The following is a 27,713-nucleotide window of genomic DNA, read 5'->3' as shown; positions in this document are numbered from 1 at the left end:
GTCAGTTAACTCGACTGAATCGAGTTATCAAGTAGTTGTACTTTCCTATGTCATCATATTTTATATGTTTCTGTCTGGCACATAGATAGCTAACACTTACCTAACCCGGCGGGGTCACGGATTTTCTCTGCCTCGTGATGACTGGGTGTTGTGTGCTGTCCTTAGGTTAGTTAGGTTTAAGTAGTTCTAAGTTCTAGGGGACTGATGACCATAGATGTTAAGTCCCATAGTGCTCAGAGCCATTTGAACCATTTGAACCACATACCTAAGAGAAAAGTTGCAGCCATTCTAGCAATCTCAATACATTATTCTGTTGGCATTTGTTCGAGAAAAGTCGTGAATATTCTACTGTTTTCTTGTACAGAGAACCTTTGATACATAACATTATAAATACGGACTATTTGTTGAATAGCAAGGTAGTTTACATTCAGAAGCAGAAATATTAAGACTAAAGAATGAATAAGTAAAAAGTCCTAGTTGTAGCAAGTGCAAGCGTGAAGATTAATCAAGAGTGAGAGTGATCTGTTGGTTGTGAAGTATTAATAATAGTAATTCATAGTAATTTCTCAGTAAAAATATTTTTATGAGACCCACAACAATATTTTTACTAATAATGTAACAATAGTTTCCCAAACCTAACATGTAATACGAGTTCAATATGGGAAACTAATGCTGCATGTACCTCCGGTAATAGTGACTTTTAAGAAGATTCATAAAAACACATTGTTACTGTATAGGTCCTCTATCAAATGCACTAGAAAGGAACGGAATCATCAATAAAAGTTCCACACACATAGACTGCTGTATGATTCATTGAAAACTTGCCCTTATATTATAAGTCACAAGGTACATATTGGCTTGTCGCTTTCACAGTAGTTATTTGTTCACACTCCATAAAAGTTTTGGAAGTGAACATTCTGGCAGTGAATGTTCTCGAAACAACTGAGCCACATATATAAGGGAAGCAGACGCGCTACCAGGTAGTCAGTTTGAAAGCTACAATTGTCGTGATAACTCAGAAGTGATAAAAAGTGAACAACTGCAATTATTGGCTATTACTGCAGACTTCAGTCAGTGTTGTGCTTAGTGATATTAGAAATGCATGGAGTGTAACCGTGTGTGTTTTAGTGTTAAGTGTACTATAGTTCAATTCTTTTATCTTGGCGGCTCGCGCATGCCCGCCCAAACGCGGGAGATTGCTGCGTTGCCAGTTGCACACGACGCACGCGCTAGAGAAGCAGCGCCATAGTATAGCATAGTTCGCAAGCTTATGTTTAGGGGGGAGCGCGCAGTACATGAAGTAAAGCCACCACGGCTGCACTGCAGACACGTGCTCCCCACATTCCGCGCTGTGCGCGATTTTATCATCACTGCACTGCTCACCTGTGCAGACACATGGTGTTCCCACTGCTTTGACACACTTATCATTCGATTTCACAAAAACTATTTGGCCCAAAAATTTGATTTTTACACGTCTTCTTTAAAATAAAGCCAAACGTGCCCAGTGTAAATAAAACTTTTGTTACAGTCGCGAAAGATGGAATATTTCTCAATATTACATACGACACCTATGTGGTACTTAAATGAGATATTGTTATACAGTAAATTTTATATGAAATTTAGGTATCTTGTCCACATTTCATTCTCAACATTGTGGCAACTAAAATCGACCCTACGGAAAGTATACTCTATGGACTTTTACCTCTGCAAACTCTTCAAAATTTCTTGCAATGGTTTACTATATTTAATGCTGCATAATAACTGCGTTGAACATCGAAACAAAATTAAGTCAGTTATGGGGGGAAGCTATCAGTCAAGAAGATGTGTAAAAATCTAATTTTTGAGCCAAATAGTTTTTGTGGAATCGAATGATAAATGTCAAAGCAGTCGGAACACCATGTGTCTGCACAGGCGAGCAGTGCAGTGACAAAATCGCGCACAGCGTGGAATGCAGGGAGCACGTCTTTGTAGCAGCGAAAGGGTTAATGAAGAGACAAAGCACTAGAAATTTCAAAAAAATTGCATTCAAACGTATAAAATTCGTGAAGTATGGCACTTCAATATTGTTTTTAAATAAAGAAAATATTAAGCACTGCATAATGATTGAACTCATAACCTTTCTCACAGAAGCCCAACACCTTCACCGTTACGCAAACGCATCTTGTCTGTCTACATAACTCCTAAGAACTATAACGTGTCACGCAAAAGACTGATAAACACTGTTGCTATGACTATGAATATTCATGCTTCGTCGCAGTACAATAGGAAATAAGCAACTACCGCTGTTCTTTATTGCGAAAAAGTGGTTCGTGAGATTGATACAAACACCTTTCCTTGCTATCGCCTGAATTAGGAGTCTTATTGCTTGTTTGGTTTAATTAATTAATAGAATATGAAGCAATTGGTATAAAGAATGCTTTTTCCAAACTTTCTATAAGTCTGCTATCAAGACATTGCTTTTGTTCTATTGCTTTATTTATGACTGAACGTTTCTAAAACTGAAGACACTCGTCCATGCTCTGCACTGCAGTCGAGATCTGGCAACGTCATTCTCTGTTCATTGGCTGACTGTGTTTTGTGACATCAGATGTGCAGAACGAACCTAAACTCGGCCGCCAACATAAATGACGAGCACTTTAGTGTTGCATTTTTCAGTGCGAACAAAGTGTTTATTTGAGAATAATTGGCATCTAATTTACCTATGCTGCAACAATATAATAAAATGGACCATTATATAATAAGAAAAAGAAAATTAGACACATCTGAAGATTCTGTTCATCTTTCAGCTGCAAGAACACCACCAGATGCGCAGGTGGAGACTAGTGCTCCGTCGAAACTTCCACAACTGATTCCTTTAATCCCATGGATATTCACAATTATTTGGATATATTAGTGTCAGGAAATATTAGTGATGACATAAAATAAAAGCTTCTCACAGCTCCAAGGAAACCTGAAAAAGGTTATATCTTCCCTACTTCCAAGTGGCTGGTGTTCTCACAAGTTAAAAAAGGACTTCTTTGAATTAACTGTTCAATTTTTGTGAATAATAAAATGGTTGGAGGAAAGTAATCCATTATTGCCAAGAAACTTGTGACTGAACCACTAACAAAGTTTGCCAAACTTACGGGTAAAGATGGTGACCTTGAGACCCACTCTCTGCTCAAGTACCATGTTGAAGCGTCAACAGATGCTAAATTATTTTTGGCGACATGAGACAACTGCAAACTTGAGGTCATCAATCAAATGTCAAGAAAGTGTATGGAAATAATTATGGAAAACAACCGAGACTGTATCGTACCTATAATAAAAACAATCATATTTCATGCAAAAAAAAATATTCCTCTGCGGGGGCATAGAGATGAAGGGAGTCTATTAGAAAAATTATTGTTAAAGTGTACTGAGTAATGAGGGAAACTGTAGAGCTCTTCTAAGGTTTAGAATTGACACTGGAGACTTGCAACTAAAACATCACTTTGATGATCACTGAAATAAACACCACTTACATAAATAAAACAACATGTAATGAACGTATTTCATGCTGTGAAACAGTGGTGTTATCAAGAAAACTGGAGGAAATCAAAGATTGTTTTTACTACAGCATAATCTTCGATGAGACTACAGACATAGCGCACATCACCCAACTGAGTTTAGCTGCAAGATATGTTGATGGTGACAGCAAATTACATGAAAGATTCTTGGGTTCGGTTGGCATCCACAAAGACAATGATTGTGGTAGAAAAATTGACTATGAACCCCAAGAGAATCAAGAGGAAGAGCCTAGCGATACTGGTGAAGTATTAGGTACTACAATTCTAAGGAGAATGGAAACCCTTTCTTTGTCACTGGAGAACTGTTTGGGTATAGGCTGTGGTGGATGCTCAGTTAATATGTCAAAATTGAGCTGTGGCTACAATAAAAAAGAAAGCTATCAATGTGCACCCCCCTATGAACCACGGACCTTGAGGTTGGTGGGGAGGCTTGCGTGCCTCAGCGATACAGATAGCCGTACCGTAGGTGCAACCACAATGGACGGGTATCTGTTGAGAGGCCAGACAAACATGTGGTTCCTGAAGAGGGGCAGCAGCCTTTTCAGTAGTTGCAGGGGCAACAGTCTGGATGATTGACTGATCTGGCCTTGTAACACTAACCAAAATGGCCTTGCTGTGCTGGTACTGATAACGGCTGAAAGCAAGGGAAAACTACAGCTGTAATTTTTCCTGAGGGCATGCAGCTTTATTGTATGGTTAAATGATGATGGGGTCCTCTTGGGTAAAATATTCCAGAGGTAAAATAGTCCCCCATTCATATCTCCAGGCAGGGACTATTCAAGAGGACTTCGTTATCAGGAGAAAGAAAACTGGCATTCTACGGATCAGAGCGTGGAATGTCAGATCCCTTAATCGGGCAGGTAGGTTAGAAAATTTAAAAAGGGAAATGGATAGGTTAAAGTTAGATATAGTGGGAATTAGTGAAGTTCGGTGTCAGGAGGAACAAGACTTTTGATCAGGTGAATACAGGGTTATAAATACAAAATCAAATAGGGGTAATGCAGGAGTAGGTTTAATAATGAATAAAAAAAATAGAAGTGCAGGTAAGCTACTATAAACAGCATAGTGAACGCATTATTGTGGCCAAGATAGACGCGAAGCCCATGCCTACTAGAGTAGTACAAGTTTATATGCCAACTAGCTCTGCAGATGATGAAGAAATTGATGAAATGTATGGTGAGATAAAAGAAATTATTCAGATAGTGACGGGAGACGAAAATTTGATAGTCATGGTTGACTGAAATTCGATAGTAGGAAAAGGGAGAGAAGGAAATGCAGTAGGTGAATATGGATTGGGAGTAAGAAATGAAAGAGGAAGTCGCCTGGTAGAATTTTGCACAGAGCATAACTTAATCATAGCTAACACTCGGTTCAAGAATCATGAAAGAAGGTTGTATACACGGAAGAACCCTGGAGATACTAGAAGGTATCAGATCGATTATATAATGGTAAGACAGAGGTTTAGGAACCAGGTTTTAAATTGTAAGACATTTCCAGGGGCAGATGTGGACTCCGACCACAATCTATTGGTTATGAACTATAGGTTAAAACTGAAAAAACTGCAAAAAGGTGGGAATTTAAGGAGATGGGTCCTGGATAAACCGACTAAACCAGAGGTTGTACAAAGTTTCAGGGACAGCGTAAGGGAACAATGGCGGGAATGGGGGAAAGAAATACAGTAGAAGAAGAATAGGTAGCTTTGAGGGATAAAGTAGTGAAAGCAGCAGAGAATCAAGTAGGTAAAAAGACGAGGGCTAGTAGAAATCCTTGGGTAACAGAAGAAATATTGAATTTAACTGATGAAAGGAGAAAATATAAAAATGCAGTAAATGAAGTAGGCAAAAAGGAATACAAACATCTCAAAAATGAGATCAACAGGAGGTGCAGAATGGCTAAGCAGGGATGGCTGGAGAAAAAATGTAAGTATGTACATGGTTATCTCCCTAGGGGTAAGATAGATACTGCCTACAGGAAAATTAAAGAGACATTTGGAAAAAAGAGAACCACTTGTATGAATATCAAGAGTGCAGATGTAAACACAGTTCTAAGCAAAGAAGGGAAAGCAGAAAGGTGGAAGGAGTATATAGAGGGTCTAAGCAAGGACGATGTACTTGGGGACAATATTATGGAAATGGAAGATGTAGATGAAGATGAAGTGGGAGATATGATACTGCGTAAAGAGTTTAACAGAGCACTGAAAGACCTGAGTTGAAACAAGGCCCCAGGAGTAGACAACATTCCACTAGAACTACTGACAGCCTTGGGAAAGCCAGTCCTGACAAAACTCTACCATCTGGTGAGCAAGATGTATGAGACAGGCGAAATACCCTCAGACTTCAAGAAGAATATAATAATTCCAATCCCAAAGAAAGCAGGTGTTAACAAATGTGAAAATTACCGAACTATCAGTTTAATAAGTCATGGCTGCAAAATACTAATGCGAATTCTTTACAGACGAATGGAAAAACTGATAGAAGTCGACCTCGGGGAAGATCAGTTTGGATTCCGTTGAAATATTGGAACATGTGAGGCAATACTGAGCCTACGACTTATCTTAGAAGAAAGATTAAGGAAAGGCAAACCTACATTTCTAGCATTTGTAGACCTTTCAAATTCTGAAGGTGGCAGGGGTAAAATATAGGGAGCAAAAGGCTATTTACAATTTGTACAGAAACCAGATGGCAGTTATAAGAGTCGAGGGACATGAAAGGGAAGCAGTGGTTGGGAAGAGAGTGAGACAGGATTGTAGCCTCTCCCCGATGTTATTCAATCTGTATATTGAGCAAGCAGTAAAGGAAACGAAAGAAAAATTCAGAGTAGGTATTAAAATCCATGGAGAAGAAATAAAAACTTTGTGCTGTGCCGATGACATGGTAATTCTGTCAGAGACAGCAGAGGACTTGGAAGAGCAGTTGAATGGAATGGACAGTGTCTTGAAAGGAGGATATAAGATGAACATCAACAAAAGCAAAACGAGGATAATGGAATGTAGTCGAGTTAACTCGGGCAATGCTGAGGGAATTAGATTAGGAAATGAGGCACTTAAAGTAGTAAAGAAGTTTCGCTATTTGGGGAGCAAATTAACTGATGATGGTCGAAGTAGAGAGGATATAAAATGTACGCTGGCAATAGCAAGGAAAGCGTTTGTGAAGTAACATTGAGTATAGATTTAAGTGTCAAGAAGTTGTTTCTGAAAGTATTTGTATGGAGTGTAGCCATGTATGGAAGTGAAATGTGGACGATAAATAGTTTAGACAAGAAGAGAATAGAAGCTTTCGAAATGTGGTGCTACAGAAGAATGCTGAAGATTATATGGGTAGATCACATAACTAATGAGGAGGTATTGAATAGGATTGGAGAGAAGAGGAGTTTATGGCACAACTTGACTAGACGAAGGGATCAGTTGGTAGTACATGTTCTGAGGCATCAAGGTATTGAATAGGATTGGAGAGAAGAGGAGTTTATGGCACAACTTGACTAGACGAAGGGATCAGTTGGTAGTACATGTTCTGAGGCATCAAGGGATCACCAATTTAGCATTGGAGGGCAGCGTGGAGGGTAAAAATCATAGAGGGAGACCAGGAGATGAATACACTCAGCAGATTCAGAAGGATGTAGGTTGCAGTAGATACTGGGAGATGAAGAAGCTCACACGGGATAGAGTAGCATGGAGAGCTGCATCAAACCAGTCTCAGGACTGAAGACCGCAACAACAACAATCACTGTGCAAGGAGCACCATGTCGAAATCATCAGCTCAACCTTCCTGTCTCTTGCAGTTGCAAAGTTACATGTATAAGAAACTCACTTGGTACTATTGAAGAAGTTATAGCGTTCTTTACAGTTGTCTAGCACATTGAAGAGTCACCTAAAACACCCACTGCAGTCACATTGTCAAATGAAATGGGTTGAGCAACATGATGCTGTTATTCAATTCGTGGGTGATCTCGGAACAGTTTGCAAAATTCTTAAAGAAATACAGTGGTGGAGGGATGGAACAATGGCTGCCAAAGCCAATATTCTCTTTCGAGTTCTCTCTAATTGCAAGTTTATTATCACTCTGTTTACACTGAGTGACATTATGAGCATAACATATCCAGTCAGCAAAACCTTACAAGATTGTAGCTTGGATTTTACAATGGCAAAAGCAATATTAGATTCGACTCTCAAGGTGCACAATGGCATTAGAGCTAATGTTGGTAGCCACTTTGCTCATTTTGTTGAAAAGGTGAAGTCAGTTATGAAAGATTTAGACATGGAGATGAGTGTTCCTCGTCTAACAGGCAGACAAAGACACAGGGAAAACTACTATCATAACGAAGATGCTATGACATATTGGAAAAGAACTATTTTTATTCCAACACTGGACCATGTTATGACTGACATGAGAGAACATTTTGCTTAAGAAAATATTTATCATTTAAAATTCAACATACTTTTGCCCTCACAACTACTGAAACATGACAGTAATGATCTGGCACATAAACTGAATCTGTGCTTAACTGAACTACCATTCTTTGAAGAAGAATCACTATTTGTGATTAAAAAGAGACTAATGGGAGAGATTCTTCAATACATGCAAACGAGCATAAATGCCCATAATGATCACGATTCTGTTATGCAAGTGTTGTCTGTTCGTCCTAGTTCTGCCTGTCTTACTTTGCACTTGCTGTACAAAATATTTGCTTGTCTACCCGCATCTATTTTTACAGCAGAAAGAAGTTTTTCAACATTGCAGCATATAAAGACATGGCTGAGGTCGACAATACATATGTTGTATTTCCTGTATGTGAGTAAAGCGTTTATAGCTCAGGTTTTATTTAACTTTTACTGGTACTTTCACATGTATGGTGACTTCTTTCTTTTTTCTTTCTTTTTACAATGAAGTGAGTCTCATTCTTCTTTATATGATATTATATGACTGAACAGAAGGCTGCAGTTTTATTTTTATCATTCAAATGGACAAAATTTACCAAAATTAGTCAGTAGCAGTAATGTTCTTTATGCCTCATACATCAACATAGTCATCAGAACACCATCTCACTTCTGAGCTCTCAGTGAAATTCATATTGTTGTGGCACTCCAGTGTGTTGACTTTGTTGCAATGTATACTTAGTATTGCATATTGTGGATTATGAATTTTAGTTTAATAATGTCAATTTCTGAGTAATTTGATTATTACATGGAAGACACATCAAAAATATCTGATAAAACTTCATCAATATTATAATGCCAACAGTAACTTAATGTTGGTACCATCCTGTAATGATGAAACAGCTATTGAATAAACCTCACACAAAATTTCAAACTTCTCAAATCATCAATACATCTTGCATGAATTCTTCCACAGAATAGTAGCATTTTTCCAGTAAAATTTCCTGTACTCTCCTTTTTAGCAAACTTTACAGCATACTGAATATGTTTTGCATCTTAATTTATTGTCAATTTTCATTCCCATTTACCATGAAGTCTGAGCATATAACTGTTTCCATAATTATCTATGCTGTTTTTGTGTAGTGTCAACAGCATTGGATAATATATCAATTGTAAATGCAACATGTGCTTTCTAACTTAATTTTTACTCCTAATTGAATCCAGTTAATTTGACCACAGAAATATATTCCACTGAGTTGTTTTGCTCTACCAATTCCTCTAAACTAATACCCAGTGCACATTTTCCACAAAATAGTTGACTGTATCTGCAGCACATTCTCCTTGTTAAAATCCATTTGGTTACTTAGAATAATATCATACTTTGTAATAAATTTTTGTATCTTGATTGTATTTATGTTCTCTATCTTTGGTCAGACTTTAAGAATTGAAATTGGGCAATAAATCCCCATGGCTTCCATCAATGTTTGTTGATCAGATGTTTCTCTTTTTGCATGCTTCATCTCAACAGGAAGGCAGCATAATTCAAAATAAACCAATGTTAAGGCTAGTTGTGTTGCTGCTATGCTACATATTCCTATAATTGCTTTAGTGAGTGTGCCATCCTGCCATGCAGAATTTTTGTTTATGTGATAATATAGAATTCCAGTATCAATAATTAAAGCTCATTTGTCTTTTTTTATTATTTCTTCTCTTCTGCAGGTAGGTTCTGGGGTAAATTCAAAGCAATTTATTTTGCTCTAATAAATGCTGTCATCTTCCTCTATTGCATGTATGAAGTATTTATTAAAACACTCTGATATATGAGCTGAGTGAACAATAATGTTACATTCAAACTTAATATCTAAGATATCATAGCTCCAGACTATTAACAGTCAACTCTGAGTTAACAACAGAATACACTTTTTTTAAATTCATACTTTATAATTAATCTGTTATTTGTCATTGGTTTTCCTACTTTCAGAACCTTGTGTAGTTGACTATTCCTAGTGTTAAGAATTTTTATGCCATCAGTGATCCATTTAAGACTGCTTGTCACTCTGCTACATTAGCAAACTGTTGATTTACATTACTCTCTATTCCATAGTACTGAATAAAGATAAAGATAATTTTATTGTCATTAGGCCATAACAGCAATAGACAAATTTTTGCACAATAGACAAATTTTTGTACAGCACAATCGTTACATTAATAAACAGAATAAGAAGCTTATTAAATAGTTTATGGCCCACTTGCTCATAGCTATTGACTGTCTTTGCTAGTCTACAGTATGATGTATATATGGACTTGTTTTTCCTTGTGTTGTGACCATGGATATTATTTCTACATGTAGGTTATTTTTTGTATAGATTAACACTTGGTATATGAGGGCTATCCACAATGTCCAATTCAAAGAATTCTTTTAATTCATAAAAGGGGTTGGCAACAAGCCACTTATTTAATGTTTTCCTAAATTCACACTCTGGAAGATCTTGTACTGTCTGCAGAAGCTTATTAAATAGTTTATGGCCCACTTGCTCATAGCTATTGACTGTCTTTGCTAGTCTACAGTATGATGTATATATGGACTTGTTTTTCCTTGTGTTGTGACCATGGATATTATTTCTACATGTAGGTTATTTTTTGTATAGATTAACACTTGGTATATGAGGGCTATCCACAAAGTACATTACGTTTTGAAATTAAAAATAAATAAAGTATTGGAATTTTTTAAAATTATATACAGATGAAAGCCACACTTAAATACTACATAGTTGCCATTTATATTAAGGCACTTATCGTAGCGATGGATGAGCTTGGAAATTCCTTCATCGTAAAATTCGGCCACCTGCGCCTTCAACCACGTGGTTACCTCTTCTTGAAGCTGTGCATCGTCATCAAAACGCTGCATAGCCAACCACTTCTTCATTGCTGGGAATAAGTGGAAGACGCTCGGTGCCAGGTCGGGACTGTACGGCGGATGAGGAAACAACTCCCACTTAAAAGATTCGAGAACTTCACGAGTGGCATTTGCCGTGTGGGCCCGGGCATTGTCATGAATCAGCAAGATCTTTGAGCCCAACTTTCCCCTGTGCTTGTTTTGTATTGCTCTTCTGAGGTTGTGCAGAATTTGGCAATACCTTTGAGAGTTTATTGTTGTGCCTCTTGCCAGGAAATCCACAAAAATCACACCTTTTCTGCCCCCAAAAGACAGTCGCCATCACCTTCCTTGCCGACATTGTCTGCATGCATTTCTTGGGTTTTTGGGGGGGATATTTGTGTGCCCCCACTGCATTGACTGCAATTTTGTCTTGCAGTTCACATGCTTAACCCATGTTTTGTCACCAGTAACGATGCAATCGAGTAATGAGTCACCATCTTTCTCGTAAGCATCCAAAAACGTTAATGCTACAGCCATTCACTGATTTTTGTGAATCTCTGTCAAGATTTTTGGTATCCATCTTGCACAAAACTTGTGGTAACCAAGCTTTTCGGTAATGATTTCTTGCAACAAACTTTGTGAAATTTGTGGAAAGCTCATAGAGAGTTCCGTTATTGTGAAATTACAGTTTTCACGGACCGCGGCATCGACTTTTTCAACAAGTTCGGCAGTCACTATGCTGGGTCTTCCACTTCGCTCTTCGTCGTGAACGTTAGTTTGGCCATTTTTAAATTTTATGACCCATTGACGCACTCCACCTTCAGTGATTATGTTGTCCCCATACACTTCACAAAGCTGCCGATAGATTTCTATCAGTGTACAGTTTTTTGCAGTCAGAAACCTTATTACAGCACGCACTTCACACTTCGCGGCATTTTCAATTAACACTGACATTTCAAACTCTCACAGTAACTCAACGGAGTACAGCACAAACCTCTCACTAGCACGGCAGGATGCCAACTGAGTGGCGGAATGCCATGACACTAAGATGGCCGCGCTAGCCCCGCCCCTAACGGACACAAACGAAAACGTAATGTACTTTGTGGATTGCCCTCGTATGTACAGATTTATAACAGTCATCATTTTGTGTTCGGCGAACAAGTGCTTACAATGTGCTTTATGCTGGGAACATGTAATGACTCTGATTGCTTTCGTCTGTAGAAGTAATATATTTTGAACATGGCTTGAGTTTCCCCAGAGAATATGTCCATATGACACAATACTTTGGAAGAATGCAAAATACGAAGTCTTAACATAGGCTGCTGGTACATATTTTATAAGACATCTTAATAAATAAATTACTCTAGACAGTTTGATACTAATATATTTTATGTGTTGTTCCCAGGACAATTTACTGTCTAAGTATATCCCCAAGAACTTTACATACCTGGGATCATTTACAGGGCTTTTGTCCCTTAGGCTAAATAACATTTTTTGTGTCTTGTTCTCATTCAGGAGAAAACCACTTGACTTAAACCAATATTTTACTTGGGCAAGTGTATTGCCCACAGAATCTTTTAGCTTATTCAGGTCATAATTGTAGTTTACGAAGGTTGTGTGCAATATCAAGTACGGCCTTGTATGCTCCACCGTGGCGGTGCTGCGCATGCGGGTCACAGAAATTGCAAGGTTGCCAACAACCAGTATCTGTGAGCTGCATGTGCAGTGCCGCCGCGGTTGGGCATATAGGGCTGTGCCTGATATTGCTTTTGGTGCTACCCTGTAATCATGATTGGTGCAAATCTTTACAGAACCATGCCAACGTAGTGTCCTCAAGTTTTCTCTGTACTTCCTCATCCAAGTCTTAACAATGCCAGTTCCCAGCTCAACATAAACTTCACAGCATGCCTGTCATTTATGTCACTTCACCTATGTACACCCCTTCCCCCTGCTGCATAGTTTTACATGGCAGAATTGGGACCTTCTTAAACTCAATGGGATGTAACACAGTGCCACATGCAATCATAGGGTTAAAACTCTGCAGTCTCGCTGGCATGGCTTCATAATAACGTGATAAACAAGAGACAGGGACTGCCTTGGTTCAGTCTAGGCTGTTAAAAGGTGATATTGCTGTCATTTATGTCACTTCACCTATGTACACCCCTTCCCCCTGCTGCATAGTTTTACATGGCAGAATTGGGACCTTCTTAAACTCAATGGGATGTAACACAGTGCCACATGCAATCATAGGGTTAAAACTCTGCAGTCTCGCTGGCATGGCTTCATAATAACGTGATAAACAAGAGACAGGGACTGCCTTGGTTCAGTCTAGGCTGTTAAAAGGTGATATTGCTGGCCAATTTGAGAGTGGCTTTGGTAGATTTCCCACATTCATCTAGCTGTGTGCTGGCTCTGGGTCACACTTTATAGAAGGTCTGCTTCTCAAAACTAAAAATTTCAGAACCATTTTCTGTTTCTGTCTGTTCTACTGCCACAGTTCTTTTTATAAATTAGATCTGTTTTAATTTAAAAAATAATCACAAATGATGATTCAACTTAACATTTTCCAGTTTTTCAAATATATATTTGATATACGTGCATATAAGAGGAAACTATGTGAATTTTTACAGGTATGGAAGAAAGCCAATCTTCATGGTAGCTGTTGTGATGCAAGTAATTGCAGGGTTACTGGTTTCATTTTCACCACAGTATGTATGGTTTATTATATTCAGACTGTTTGTTGGAAGCACCGTCTCAGGGCTATTTCTTGTAGGATACGTAATTGGTATGTGCACACTTTATATGCATTCTGATAATTACATAATTCTGAGGACTCGATTTCTATTAGTTTAAAGTATGTAACTTGATTGTATCCTTTGTGTAACTCATAATTTGATATGCTGGTCTATTTAATGACATAACTAGAGGTCTCCTTAGGAACATGATTTGCATTTCCCATGGCCTTCCCAAAACATTTGTGTATATGGAATGTTTTGTAATTTCTTTTATAGGCTTCTATAAGTTGTAGAGGGGACTTAGTATATAACATAAGTTAAGAAATGTATCATTTGGATGTAAACTAAGTTTGAAGACTGGATCATTCTCGAATATCCTACTTCACAGTACACATGCAGAAGAGACAATGAGCTCTGACCTGTGATCACTACAGGAGGGTACTCCACTTGATGACCCTGCTGTTCATTGCACCAGACGTATCTGCAACTTGTGCTTTCATACACACAATCCACAAACCCTGGCACAAGTCAGTGGAGCATCACCGTCAACCCTTCTAGCTGTGGATATATTGGTTTCCCACAACCATGGTTGTAGTCAGATGAAAATAGCCTTTCAAAAGCTGTTTGAAAACTAATTTTGACCAGTGACACACCCACACCAATGAATAGCTTGAACTCAATGCAACAGCCAAACAAGTTCATAACTGGCTCACAGTAATTATTTTTTGAGACAATGCAAAGAAGTAGCTTGTTGATGTTCATCTTATATCCTCCGTTCAAGACACTATCCATTCTGTTCAACTGCTCTTCCAAGTCGTTTGCTGTCTCTGACAGAATCACAATGTCATCGGTGAACCTCAAAGTTTTTATTTCTTCTCCATGGATTTTAATACCTACTCCGAATTTTTCTTTTGTTTCCTTTACTGCTTGCTCAATATACAGATTGAATAACATCGGGGAGAGGCTACAATCCTGTCTCACTCCCTTCCCAGCCACTGCTTTCCTTTCATGTCCCTCAACTCTTATAACTGCCATCTGGTTTCTGTACAAATTTTAAATAGCCGTTTGCTCCCTATATTTTACCATTGCCACCTTCAGAATTTGAAAGAGAGTATTCCAGTCAACATTGTCAAAAGCTTTCTCTAAGTCTACAAATGCTAGAAACGTAGGTTTGCCTTTCCTTAATCTAGCTTTTAAGATAAGTTGTAGGGTCAGTATTGCCTCACGTGTTCCAGTATTTCTACGGAATCCAAACTGATCTTCCCCGAGGTCAGCTTCTACTAGTTTTTCCATTCATCTGTAAAGAATTTGCGTTAGTATTTTGCAGCCATGACTTATTAAACTGATAGTTCGGTAATTTTCACATTTGTTAACACCTGCTTTCTTTGGGATTGGAATTATTATATTCTTCTTGAAGTCTGAGGGTATTTCGCCTGTCTCATACATCTTGCTCACCAGATGGTAGAGTTTTGTCAGGACTGGCTCTCCCAAGGCTGTCAGCAATTCTAATGGAATGTTGTCTACTCCCGGGGCCTTGTTTCAACTCAGGTCTTTCAGTGCTGTGTCAAACTCTTCACACAGTATCATACTCCCATTTCATCTTCATCTACATCCTCTTCCATTTCCATAATATTGTCCTCAAGTAGATCGCCCTTGTATAGAACTTCTATATACTCCTTCCAACTTTCTGCTTTCCCTTCTTTGCTTAGAACTGGGTTTCCATCTGAGCTCTTGATATTCATACAAGTGGTTCTCTTTTCTCCAATTTTGCATATCTGATACAAAAATTATTATTTCACTGAATTATTATCTTCCTGGATTAAAAATTATTGTTTTAACAGAATGGAAATGTGTATGCATGAAAAATATCTGATGTAATTAAATCTTCCTTCAGATATTTGAGTCCCATCTTTATCTACAATAATGATGGAAGCTGAAGAAATGAATTAAAATTTGTGCCATGGCTATGACTTGAACCTGGGTCTCCTTGATTAATAGGGAGGAATGCTATAATGCTGCGGTAGCGTAATGCCTAGCATACCTGCCTAGTAAGGAAAGAGAACTGGGTTCACATGCTGGCATAGCACAAATTTTAATTCTTCAGTTTTCATCATTATCGTGTATGTTATACATGAAATTTCAGATTATTACAATCTTGCAAATGAAATAATAGAACCAACTTCAGTATTTACAGGACATTCAGTTATTCCAAATGTTGTTAGGTAATGAACAGTAAATGCAAAAGAAATAAAAAGAATAATAAATATATGATAACATAATAATAAGTGTGGTGTCACCGCCAGACCCCACACTTGCTAGGTGGTAGCCTTTATATCGGCCGCGGTCCGTTAGTATACGTCGGACACACGTGTCGCCACTATCAGCGATTCCAGACCGAGCGCCGCCACACGGCAGGTCTAGAGAGACTTCCTAGCACTCGCCCCAGTTGTACAACCGACTTTGCTAGCGATGGTTCACTGACAAAATAAGCTCTCATTTGCTGAGACGATAGTTAGCATAGCCTTCAGCTACGTCATTTGCTACGACCTAGCAAGGCGCCATTACCGGTTACTATTGATATTGTGAATAATGTAAAGTCAAGAGCGACGTTCACCATTTATGGATTAAAGTTAAGTATTCCACCAGCTACGTCCGTTTTTTTCTAAATTCTAATTTCCTTGTCCTGTTCCAGACCTCACGCCAGCCTGCGTGAGCTAAAACACGTACCTTTCGGCTTCCTCTAGTAACCCGGTGTTGGCTCTCCTGCCAACCCACAACAATAAGAATGTAGGAAAAGAGAGATTGCTACTTATCATAAAGAAGACCCATCAAGTTGCAAACAGGCATGATTAAAAGACATTCACATGCAGGTTTCAGCCCCAGTCTTCGTCAGTAAAGACATAAAGACACCCCCCCCCCCCCCCCACACACACACACACAAACACACACACAAGCAAGCATACTTCATGTGCACACAACCGCCAACTCCAGCATCTCAGGCCAGAATGCAACATCACATGGGATGCAGGAAGCAATCTGGAGGGGCTGTGGAAGGGGAAGGGGATGGGGAAGGGGAAGGGATAGCAGTGTATTGGTGGTAAGAGAGATGAGCGCTGTCTGGTGGAGTGTGCAGGGACTAAACTCCAACAGGCACAGTGTCAACATGTTGTGAGGCAGGGAGGTGGGGTAAAAAGGAATAAAAAATGAGAGGAGCGGGGAAAGATGGGTGGATGCATTGCAGAGGGCTGCAAATAAACAGAGTGGGAGACAAGAATTGTGAGGAGATGATAGGACATAGGGGGTGAAAACTGTTGGGTGGATGGTGTGGGGACAGTATGTTACCGTAGGTTGAGGCAGCTCAGAAAAGATGACGGTGGAGGATCCTCTATGCAAAATTCTTCAAGGTGGCTCCCATTTCATTCATTTCCTGCAGTTCATGTTCTACTAATTTTGCTCCTTTTCCTGTTGTCAAATTCCATATCTGCATTACAGTTAAATTTTCATCTCCTGAAGCTTTCTGAATAATTTTTTTATCCAATTATACATTGTTTCAATCTCTTCATCTGCACGCTAGTAGGTGCATGAACTTGGACTACTTTAGTATGCATGGGTTATCTACCATGGGTACAATAGTGTGTTCATTATGCTGGTCACACTAGTTCACCTGCATTTCAATTTTCTTGTTATAATTAGACTTACTTCTGCATTACCTCTGTATGATTTTTTGTTGGTAACACTGTTCTCCCCTAACCAGACTAACTATTCATGCCACCACACTCCACAATATGCCACAATATCTAACTTCAACTTAACCATTTCTTGTATTAAATTTTCTAACCTAGCTAGGCAATTTAGGAGCCTAACATTCCATGCTCTGACCCACAGAACGTCAGATTTATATTTTCCTTGTGAAAACATCCACATGGGTAGTTCCCAACTGGAAATCTGAATGGAAACTATTTCACCTCTGGTATATTTCATCCAAGAGGCTAGCTGTATAGTTGAGGCATGCAAACTACTCCAACACAGCTGAGTCAGTTATTCATGGGGTGATTATTTATGTATGTAATTGTATTGTGGCAATGAGACATTGAATATAAACCATTACTTACAGGAAAATTTATGTTCCTAAATTATGAATGACCATGCAGTAGGATGATTGTTTAAAAGAAACTAATGAACTACTATACCTGTCACAGTAAACAAGTTTGAACAACGTGACAGATACTTTTAAGTTATGATTTTGTGCAGCACAATGGTACACATTTTTGTAGCTGCTTGCAGTGTTTTGAACAATAAGTTTCCTTATCCCTCATGTGACTAGTGATTTACTCCCAAAACCATTGGAAATTTAAGGGCTAACGAAATATGCAGCATCTCGTGTAGCTGGATCATCTTGGAAACCCTGACCAACTGGGTTGCTAGCTTCTTGCATGTAGAAAACTGTCAGTGTGAAAGCTATTTAACCAGCCAAAGATTGAGCAAAGTGTCAATCTCTCTCAATTCACACTGCTGTTTCTCATGTAATTATTCAGGCTTGGATGACAGACACAGTGATGGTGGGTTGGCATAGCAAGCATGCTATTATTGTTACCTGTATTTGGTGAAAATTACTTACTGTTTACATATTTCTGCTCTTGATGGACCCAGTGCCTCAGTTTGCTCATAACTAGCACATGGTTTCCTCAGCTGAGATAATGCATTACACAAATCATATTACAGCAGTACAAGTTACATCATAATATGCAAATGAGTCTGTAAATATTATGAAGGTAAATTTTTTTTTGTGTGGACTGGGTAAAAAAATGTACTGCTCATATGTATTTTCATACTTAGATTGTGCAAATTTTTTTCCTTCCATGCCATGACTTCCTAAAAAAACATGGCATGGACAATCACACTAAACTGCTCTTTCCCATGGCGAAAGATTGTGATTCCTTACAAAGAGCTTCATGGGCACTTATGGACAAGTGTGAGAAATGATGAAAGAAGATGAAAAATTAATTAATCAGTGTGTGCAAAGGTATGTTTGCAAAATACATGCCATACCAGTTACAAAACTGTTTCAAAAATGCCATCGACATGGAAAGAAATAGGTGCACATCTGAATTAAATTGGTATTAATTCTGCCTACATATTTGTAAATAAATGCATAGTTGTATAATGTTTACTACCTCATGAATACTGATATATAATACATAACACAATTGATACAATCAAACACTAGCTTGAACTTCAAGCCACAAATTCTATATCATAATTTTTCCTATGTAGAGACTAGGCATATAAATACTACTATTACAATATTTTTGCAGAGAATCAGTTAATAAAATTCTCAAATGTCTGATTATTTTTCCTTTCTATTTGCTGAGTAGACAATTCACAATGCAGAACTAGAGATTTTTGATTCAGTGTAACATTTCAAATTGTTCCATTAAGAAATGGTGTTCAGAAGATTGTAATTCTACCAAAGGCAGTGAAATTTATCATAGTCTCTTCATTTACTGTAAATATCATGTAACCAGTTTCTTCACTTCCTCAAACAAAGTGCAAATAAAAGCAACAACTGGTTGTCATCAGAAGCTCTACTCATATTTTCTGCACAGTAGCTGACACTCACAATCAGTGCCATTCAACAAGATGACTAGATCTCTGTTTCCTGCACTCTGTCTGGTCATGACCAGCTATAGTGGGCAACAGTACATTCTGCCCATTTGGGCAGCTAGTTCTCTGTTTGAATTAGCCTTTAGCCTCCTGGAATTATATTTTGTTTTCAGGTGAATAGCGATTTACTCCCAAAATCATGACAAAGGTGAATGACATTGCATAGCCAGTATTGTGAACTTTCTCATGGCAGACAACATGGAGGGGGAGGAAGGTCCAACAAACATGGCCATCACAGGCGAAATATTTGAGGAAATTAAGTTTATCAACAAAGAGCTTTCTGTACCTAAGAAGACAGCCAAGACAAAGTTAATGAACAAAAAGTCACCTTGTGAGATTGCAGCAACTTGAAGAGAAAAATGAAAGCCTGAAAGCTGAAGTGAAGAAAACAAGCACACATTATGCCTGTATAACTGCTAGATAGGCTTGTGCTGCAAACAAATGAGAAAATGCAACCAAAAAAATTAACAAAGTAATAAAGAAACAGAGAAATAAAATTTTGTAAAGTTTCACACAACTGGGGATGGAAATCTGATACAACAGAAATTAGTTGCCTTTGACATTGCTTCTCTACAGCACAATTTTCAGATCCACTTGAAAATGGCCTGATGTAAAGGTTAAAACCAGTCATAGGCTTGTCAGTAACTGGAGTGGCCTTCTATTATTTGAACATACAGCTGCGGAATCAGCACCCCAAACTACCATGAAAGAGGAAACTTCTTGTTATAATGTAAAACGTCCCTGCTGATTTGGAGGTGCAGTATCTAAAGGAGATCATGTATGAGTAAAAATTTGAAGGGGTACATGATCATTTACACCCATAGTTTATTCCGAAATTTAAGACTGGACCAAACGGAAGGGAAGTAGTTTACCACATAGTGGAGGTAGAAGCTAACATGAGGAAATCCTTTTTCAACAACCAGAAGTGATATGTTGTCTTCCAAGTTATAGCTGTGAAGAACTGCCTAGTAGTAACCCACTGCAATACATATCAGGATTACAATCATGGGGTAATGAACTGCACCAGGGCAGAATTAACAGAGTCTAACATGTATACTGTGTTCAAAAAGAGGAAAGTCATGTAATGCAAATAAAGATGACTGCCCACCACATCAAATGTTCCTAGACAAACTAATCCTATGCATTGATTATGGGCAAAAGACTACTAATACCCAATGACAGAGTGCTATGAAGGTGAGAGAATACCTTACAAAATATGTAGGAAACAGAAATATCGGTAGGAGAAAGCAAGATGCAGAGAAAGCACAGAATTTCTGATAGAAAATAAAAAAGGAATATTATACTAGAGGTCCTGCTACTCAGATGAAGGTGGATCATTCACAATTAAGCCACTACAATGAGTGGAATCTGTAACATTTACCAAACCTGGGCACATGTGTTGCACTTTGAAAATGTGTAATATAATGTTCCAACAAAAAAAGTACCAAAATTCACTATAATGAGGTGTTGAGTACAGCTAGTAAAGATAGAAAATACTGCAAAGCACAATCCCAGTGCAGCCAAGTACTGATAAAGGAAAACAACCACTTGCAAAGAGAAATATCAACAGAAGAGAGATACAATAATTAAATTACAAAATTAGGACCAATACTGTTCCTGATAAACATCAATCTGTTACTAATGACGAAAAACTTCTATTCGCTGATGACAGCAATATTAGTCACTGAGAAAACAAGAGAACTCCTTGCTGAGAAAGCAAATGAAACTCTCAAGGAAGTTTATGATTGGTCAATAAGCAATAATGTAACACTGAACATAAAGAAAACTAATGTCATGAATTTCAGTTTGATGAGGAAAAATGACAATGTTACATTAAATGTAGATGGCTCCTCTATAGACTGTAACAAATGCAAAATTTCTAGGAACGAATATTGATTCTCAGTTGAAGTGAACACACAAAGGTACTTGCAAACAGAATGTCATCAGCATGTTATACCCTTAGAATCCTATCATCAGTGTGTAACATGCAGTGTCTTTTAGTTACATGCTATTCAACTTACATTTACCAAGAAAAAATAAGTATAAAACTCATAACAGCATTTTCTACAAAAGAATGGAACTTACAATAAATTACCAAAAGAGCTTAAAGAAATTGCAAAAATACACTTATTTAAAAAGGCAGCTAAAAAGTACCTGTTATGCAATACATTTTATACATTGAAGGATTACTTAGATAAAACAGATGAACAAAGCTACTACTATTTCTACTACTACTAGAATTTTGTTGTTTGAAAATATTCACATTAGATTTGTCTGCTTTAATTGGCAGTTCTCAAGATACAGTACTTTCATTTTCTTGATATGATGTTCAGAATTGGCTCAAAATATCACTCTGAGATTTATTGTGTTGTGGATTAACACAAGGGACTTTTAACCAGATCATATTTTCATCAGATCACACAATTATACTTTTTTATTTTAATAATTTATCCATAATTTCATAAATAGTGTTTTAATAGCTCTGAGAATTTTATCTCAATGTTTTTGTAACTTTATCATTCTGTTTCCTGCATCATTTTACCAGAAACCTAATTTTCCACTGACAATAGATACTCTTTTCCATTTCTTTCATCAATTTAACTATGAGCTATATTATTCAGTATCTTTCTGTTCAAGTTCTATTCAGAAAAGACATTTTCTGTAGATTTCTAGATTGACTGATAGTATTATTATTAGTTTTATCTCCATAAATTGTTCAAAAACTTACTCTGCCCATATTTTCTAGCAATGGAAATGGTTGGTACAAGGAAACGCTTATTTGCTGGTGTTGCTTGTCAGTTATTCTTCACCTTTGGTTATGTTATAACTGCACTATTTGCATACCTTATACCAGAGTGGCGATTACTACAAATAGCAATTACAGTGCCATCTCTCATATTCCTAAGCTACTGGTGGTAAGTTGAGTTTATGGTAGTGGTAATCAACATTACCCTTAGATAATGATACATAATAAGGATGGTATCTATTATATGTAAAGAGGAAAGTGCTATAAATCACATTTCTGTTTCTGTAGGATTATTCCAGAATCATTTAGATGGTTAACAGCAAATGGTCAACAGGAAGAAGCCCGGAAATATATTTTGAAAGCTGCAAAAGAAAATGGAGTAACTATTCCAGATGATGTGCTGACTAAAGCCATAATGGGAGAAGGTTCAGTTAGGTCAGAAAACAACTCTCAGAAATATTCTATTATTGATATGATGAAGCATAGTAAACTTAGAAGGAGAACACTAAATATTTTCTTTATTTGGTAAGTAATGTTGCATTCAATACACTGGCCTTAAATTTGTACAATGAAATATTTTTTGTATAATTTCAGTTAGATAATTTTACTTATGTGTTTTTGTCTTAGTGATTAATGCTGGATGTATCACATCTGAATTAAACCATGATCTTGTCTTCAGGATATTCATAGTGTCTGCTATCTATGAATTTGTTAGTTACTGTACATTAAACCATAATCTTGTCTTCATGGTACTGGTACTCATAGTGTATGCTATCTATGAATTTGTTAGTTACTGTACAATGCTATAATCAATTTTGAGTGCATTTCTTGTACAACTGAGAAGGTATTCCAAATACGTACAGGAGGTATAAATCTCTAGAAAAGTAATTTTATTTCAGTATGAAATATGAAATCTTCTGAAGATCAAAGTCTTTTACTTAGCAGGGTGTGAAAGATCATATGGCTTCCAAAAATGGAAAAGGTCTCCAAATCTTGTAATATGTGAAAAGAGATTCAGATTTTAAGCTGGTCAGTTAACTTTGGAATATCTTCCTCATTTATTATATGTTCATAAGTTTAAAATGTCTCCTCTATACCATAAATTGCAGCGAGCAATGGAATGTAAAGATGCAAGAGCAGCAGCATCATATTGAATTATACAGTAATGGTTTCAGTTTTTGTATATTAATATTTACATATTTTTGAACTTATGACACTTGACAATATTAATATTTTTGTTTCTCATTCCACTGTTCATAAATTTCATTTGAGTGAATAATAAATTCAAGTCAAGTTAAAGTTTTGTATGATAGATATTCTATCAAACCAGCATGAGTACACGTAATGTGATTTTTATTTCTGCATCTGCATCTAAATGTATACTCTGTAAATCTCTGTGAAATGCATGGCAGAGAGTACTTCTATCATTACAGTTATTAACAACAGTAACAATCAACTTTTGACAAAATAATTTAACCACCAAAATATCAGTTATGATGATTTGGCATAGGTAAAGGGTGTATAATGGCAACACACAGTATACTGTTGAAGAACATGCTCTACAGCATGAAATCATGACCTCAGTGTCTGTTTCACCACATTTGCAATCTGGATTCTTTCCATAAACACCAGTTGCTCAGAACTCCACAGGTGGGAACTAGAGCTACAATATGTCCTTGGTTGTCACCTCCCACCTGCCCTTAATTTATGTTAATTTCTTCCGTCTCAGCATTTCTTCACAGTGACTACTCTTTTCTTCACTCTATTTCAGTTTTCTACATCTTTCATTGTCTTACCTGTCTATTTTTGACCGCCCCTCTAGCACCTCTGTTACATAAAATGGACTTTGCTTTTCACTGTTATGAGGGTTGCTTGAAAAGTTCTCGGAATCACCATGACAGGTCAGCGCTAGCACAACGAGCAGTTCACGTGATATTCATTGGACTGTTGCCTGTAAACAAGTGCACCTCAGTGCTCTTGGAAGAGACCTGTGGTGGTGATGTGGCTCTTTTGTTGTTCCTGCGAAGTGATATGCGAAGATGGCAAAAATTGAGATTCGAGCAGTGATTAAGTACTTCGTAAAGAAAGTTATGAAATCAAACAACATTCATGCCAATTTCCAGAATACACTGGGGGCTCTGCTCCTTCATATTCAACTGTTGCCAATTGGACAAATGAATTGAAGTTTGGTCAGTAGAGCTTAAATGATGATCTGCACAGTGGTTGGACAAAATGTGTCACTACTCCAGAAATCATTGTAAAACTGCACAAAATGGTCATGAAGAATTGCCAATTGAAAGTGTGTGAAATTGCTTATTCTTGCCAGATGTCACCTAAAAGGGTATATCACATTTTAACTGAAGATTTAGAAATGAACAAATTACCTGCAAGATGGGTGTCGTGACTCTTGAGGCTGGATCAAAAATGCATGAGAATGGACATATTGGAACAATATTTGGCCCATTTTAGGAGAAATGAACAAAACTTTTTGCTCTGGTTTGTGACCACAGATGAACTTGGTTGCACTGCTACACCCCAGAGTCAAATCAGTGGAAACATGCTGATTCTCTGCCACCAATGAAAGCAAAGACAATTCCTTCAGTGGGAAAGGTCATGGCATCATTGTTCTGGGATGTGAAGGGGATTCTGTTTGTTTATTATCTCCCTGCTGGGCAAATAATTACTGGAGAATACTATGCTAACCTCCTGGACAAATTGAAACAAAAGATACATGAAAAAAGGCCAGGTTTAGCAAGGAAGAAAGTAATCTTGCACCAAGACAATGCGCACCCACACACGTGTTGTCTCCCTGTAAAAATTACACAAACTAGGAAATGAATTGTTGTCACTCCCACTCTATTCACCCAATATGGCTCTGTCAGACTTCCATCTCTTCGCAAAACTGCAAATTTTTCTTGGTGGATGAAAATTCACTTCAAACAAAGAACTGATAGCCGGAGTTGACAGCTATTTTGCATGCCTGGAAGAAACTAATTTTTGAGATGGGGTCAAGGCACTGGAACATCACTGGACCAAGTGCTTTAATCTACAAGAAGATTACATTGAAAAATAAAAAAGTTTCAGTGATGTAAGTACTATTTTTCTATTCCGTTCTGAGAACTTTTCAAATCCTGCTCGTATATACACATGTATAATGTTTAAGCAGTAATCTCTGTCTTGCATATTACCCTGTCTTCCACCTTTAAGCTCTCAGGTATTCAAATCTTGTCCAATTCAGTCTCCAACAATCAGTATTTCCTTCTCATCTCATGCGGAGTCTCCCCTGACCGCAGGTCTGGGTGACTTTCCAAAAATATATCCCTTTTCCTAGACCTCTCCAGTCTTTTTCCTTCTCTCGTCTTTGTTCCCCTTCAACCCTTCTGCCTGAAGAAGGAGCTAGTGGCTCCGAAAACTTGCCTAATTACAACCCTCTTTTATGTGTGTATATTCTGCCACCACCTGGTGAGTAGATTTTTTTATCTATCCAATTAAATTATAACATTAATTAAGGTGTCTTCCCACTTCTTTCATGGATGGGAGTATGAAGGAAGGAATTCTTCCACACTTCTCGAAAAGCTTAAAAAAAGAAAATGGAAAATCTCTACAGGGTAGATACGAAATGAGTTGAAGAGTATCTGTAGCTTCTTCCCTAAAAGATGGCTCTTGAAGTTCTCTAAAAAAGTTCTTGCTACGTGTACAGAATTTTTCATTGATTATCCACCAGTTAAGAGTTTCAACATTTCTGTTACACCCTCTTAACAGTTATATAAGCCTGTGAACATTTGCACCATGCTTTATATATATATTTAGTGCTCACTTACAAGGCTATGACAAATTGCACCACACTTCATTGTTTATGTTTTATGTCCACCATCAGATGAATCTGGTATGAACCCCATACCCTTAAGCTGTACATGTGTTTCATATGCAGTCTCTTAAATTGCTGTTTCTCATTACCCCATCAGTGAATTTACCTGCAGCTGATTCTACGTGGTTGTCCTGCTTCATGTCTCTATACTGTTGCTTCCAGATATTTTTCTACCTTTATGGCTGTGTATGGGAGAGGATGATTCCTGTTGTACCACATATTAGGGTCTGAAGAACGATTGTTTACTTGCCTATGTGCACAGTGTAAACTGCCTAACCTTGTCTTTGCATACTCTATTTGAGTGATACATAGTGTATGATGGTATCCAAAAGTTTCCAAAATTTGAATTTTGTATGCAAATGGTCATGAGTGCACTAATATACCACTAGGTGCCTTTACATACATCTTTCTTGTATCAGTAGCTATGAGCTGCGTGGTTTGGTTAGGTGTTGGTGAGCATATTTGTGCAGTAAGCTTGTGGTTTTGTGATAGCTGATCTAAAAGAGCAGAGTGTTTGTATAAAGTTTTGTCTTAAACTAGGGGAACTACTGCAGAAATACACCATATGTTGAAGCAAACTGTTGGAGATCACAATTCATGTCAGACACAGACTTAAAACTCGTAAAAACATTTCAAAAGTTGGCAAACATTGGCTGAGCTGTCAGCTGCCATCATGCCAGAAAATGTTCTTCAGAACATGAGGGATCTGATTATGCAAGATCATAAATAGACCAATGAAGACCTCTGCAACACTTTGTGGATAAGTTATGGTACATGTGAATGTACTGAACATGAGATGGATTGCAGTGAAGTTTGTGCCACAACTGTTTGCAGTTGATATGAAGTAACATCACTTAGAAGTCTGCAGAGATCTTAAACAATTGGTTCGAGATAATCAAAACTTTCTATCAAAGGTTGTTACTGGTGACAAAAGTTGGATTTATTGCTGTGACTCTCAAACTAAGCAGCAGTCATTGCAGTGGATAGTCCTTCTAACATCTTGTGTGATGGATGACTTAGGAAAAATATCCCCAGAAGTGGTGTGAACATAACTGGGTATTCCATTGTGACAATGCACAACTGTGTGTAGGCTATATTAATCAGGAAATTTTGATAAAAATCAAGGTGACACTTATTCCCCTCCACCCATACTCACAAAATGTAGCTTCTTGTGACTTCTTCCTTTTCCCTAAGATAAAAATCAAGTTGAAGGGGTGAAGATTTGAAGCAGTGGAGGATATTCAAGTGGAGTCACAAGAGTACTAAACATCCTGATAAGCAAAGAATTCCAAGATTAATTTAAAAAGTAACATAAATGTTGTTATCAGTGTATTCACTCCCAAGGGAACTATAAGGCATAGAAATTTTTGTTAGTGTATTTTGTGTTTCCACATTTTTCGTGGCTGAAACCTTGTAAGTATGCTTTTCTGGGACATTGACCACTGTATTTCATCATCTGCCAGTTCAGATTTTTCAGCATTTCTGTGCTGTTCTCCCATTGATCAAACATACCTGTGACCATTTTGCTGGCCTTCTTTGTTCAAATGTGTGTGAAATCTTATGGGACTTAACTGCTAAGGTCATCAGTCCCTAAGCTTACCCACTATCCTAAGGACAAACACACACACCCATGCCCGAGGGAGGATTCGAACCTCCGCCGGGACCAGCCGCACAATCCATGACTGCAGCGCCGTAGACCGCTCGGCTGATCCCGCGTGCTGGCCTTCTTTGTACACACTCAGTATCTCCAATTTGTCCTATTTGTGTGGAACCCTCCACACATCTGAGCCATTCTTTGCTGGTTCACATGGGTGTTTTGTAGGTAAACTTCCTGTAGAGTGATTGCATTTTACCAGTATCCTATCAATGAATCTAAATCTGCCACCAGCTTCATCTGCAACT

General features: G+C 37.8%; 1 protein-coding gene across 2 annotated transcripts in view; it reads left to right on the top strand.

The window, feature by feature from the left end:
• The window catches only part of LOC124547635 (organic cation transporter protein-like), a 155,398-nt gene that overhangs the window by 90,334 nt on the left and 37,351 nt on the right, over positions 1-27,713 (top strand). For both annotated transcript variants that reach the window (XM_047125228.1, XM_047125158.1), the window contains 3 exons: positions 13,429-13,583; positions 21,944-22,112; positions 22,232-22,468. In XM_047125228.1, the coding sequence (XP_046981184.1) occupies positions 13,429-13,583; positions 21,944-22,112; positions 22,232-22,468 (561 nt within the window). The remainder of the gene's footprint in view (positions 1-13,428; positions 13,584-21,943; positions 22,113-22,231; positions 22,469-27,713) is intronic.

Source organism: Schistocerca americana, chromosome 1, assembly GCF_021461395.2.
Source record: "Schistocerca americana isolate TAMUIC-IGC-003095 chromosome 1, iqSchAmer2.1, whole genome shotgun sequence".
NCBI lineage: Eukaryota > Metazoa > Arthropoda > Insecta > Orthoptera > Acrididae > Schistocerca > Schistocerca americana.
This window is presented reverse-complemented; position numbering and strand designations above follow the sequence as displayed.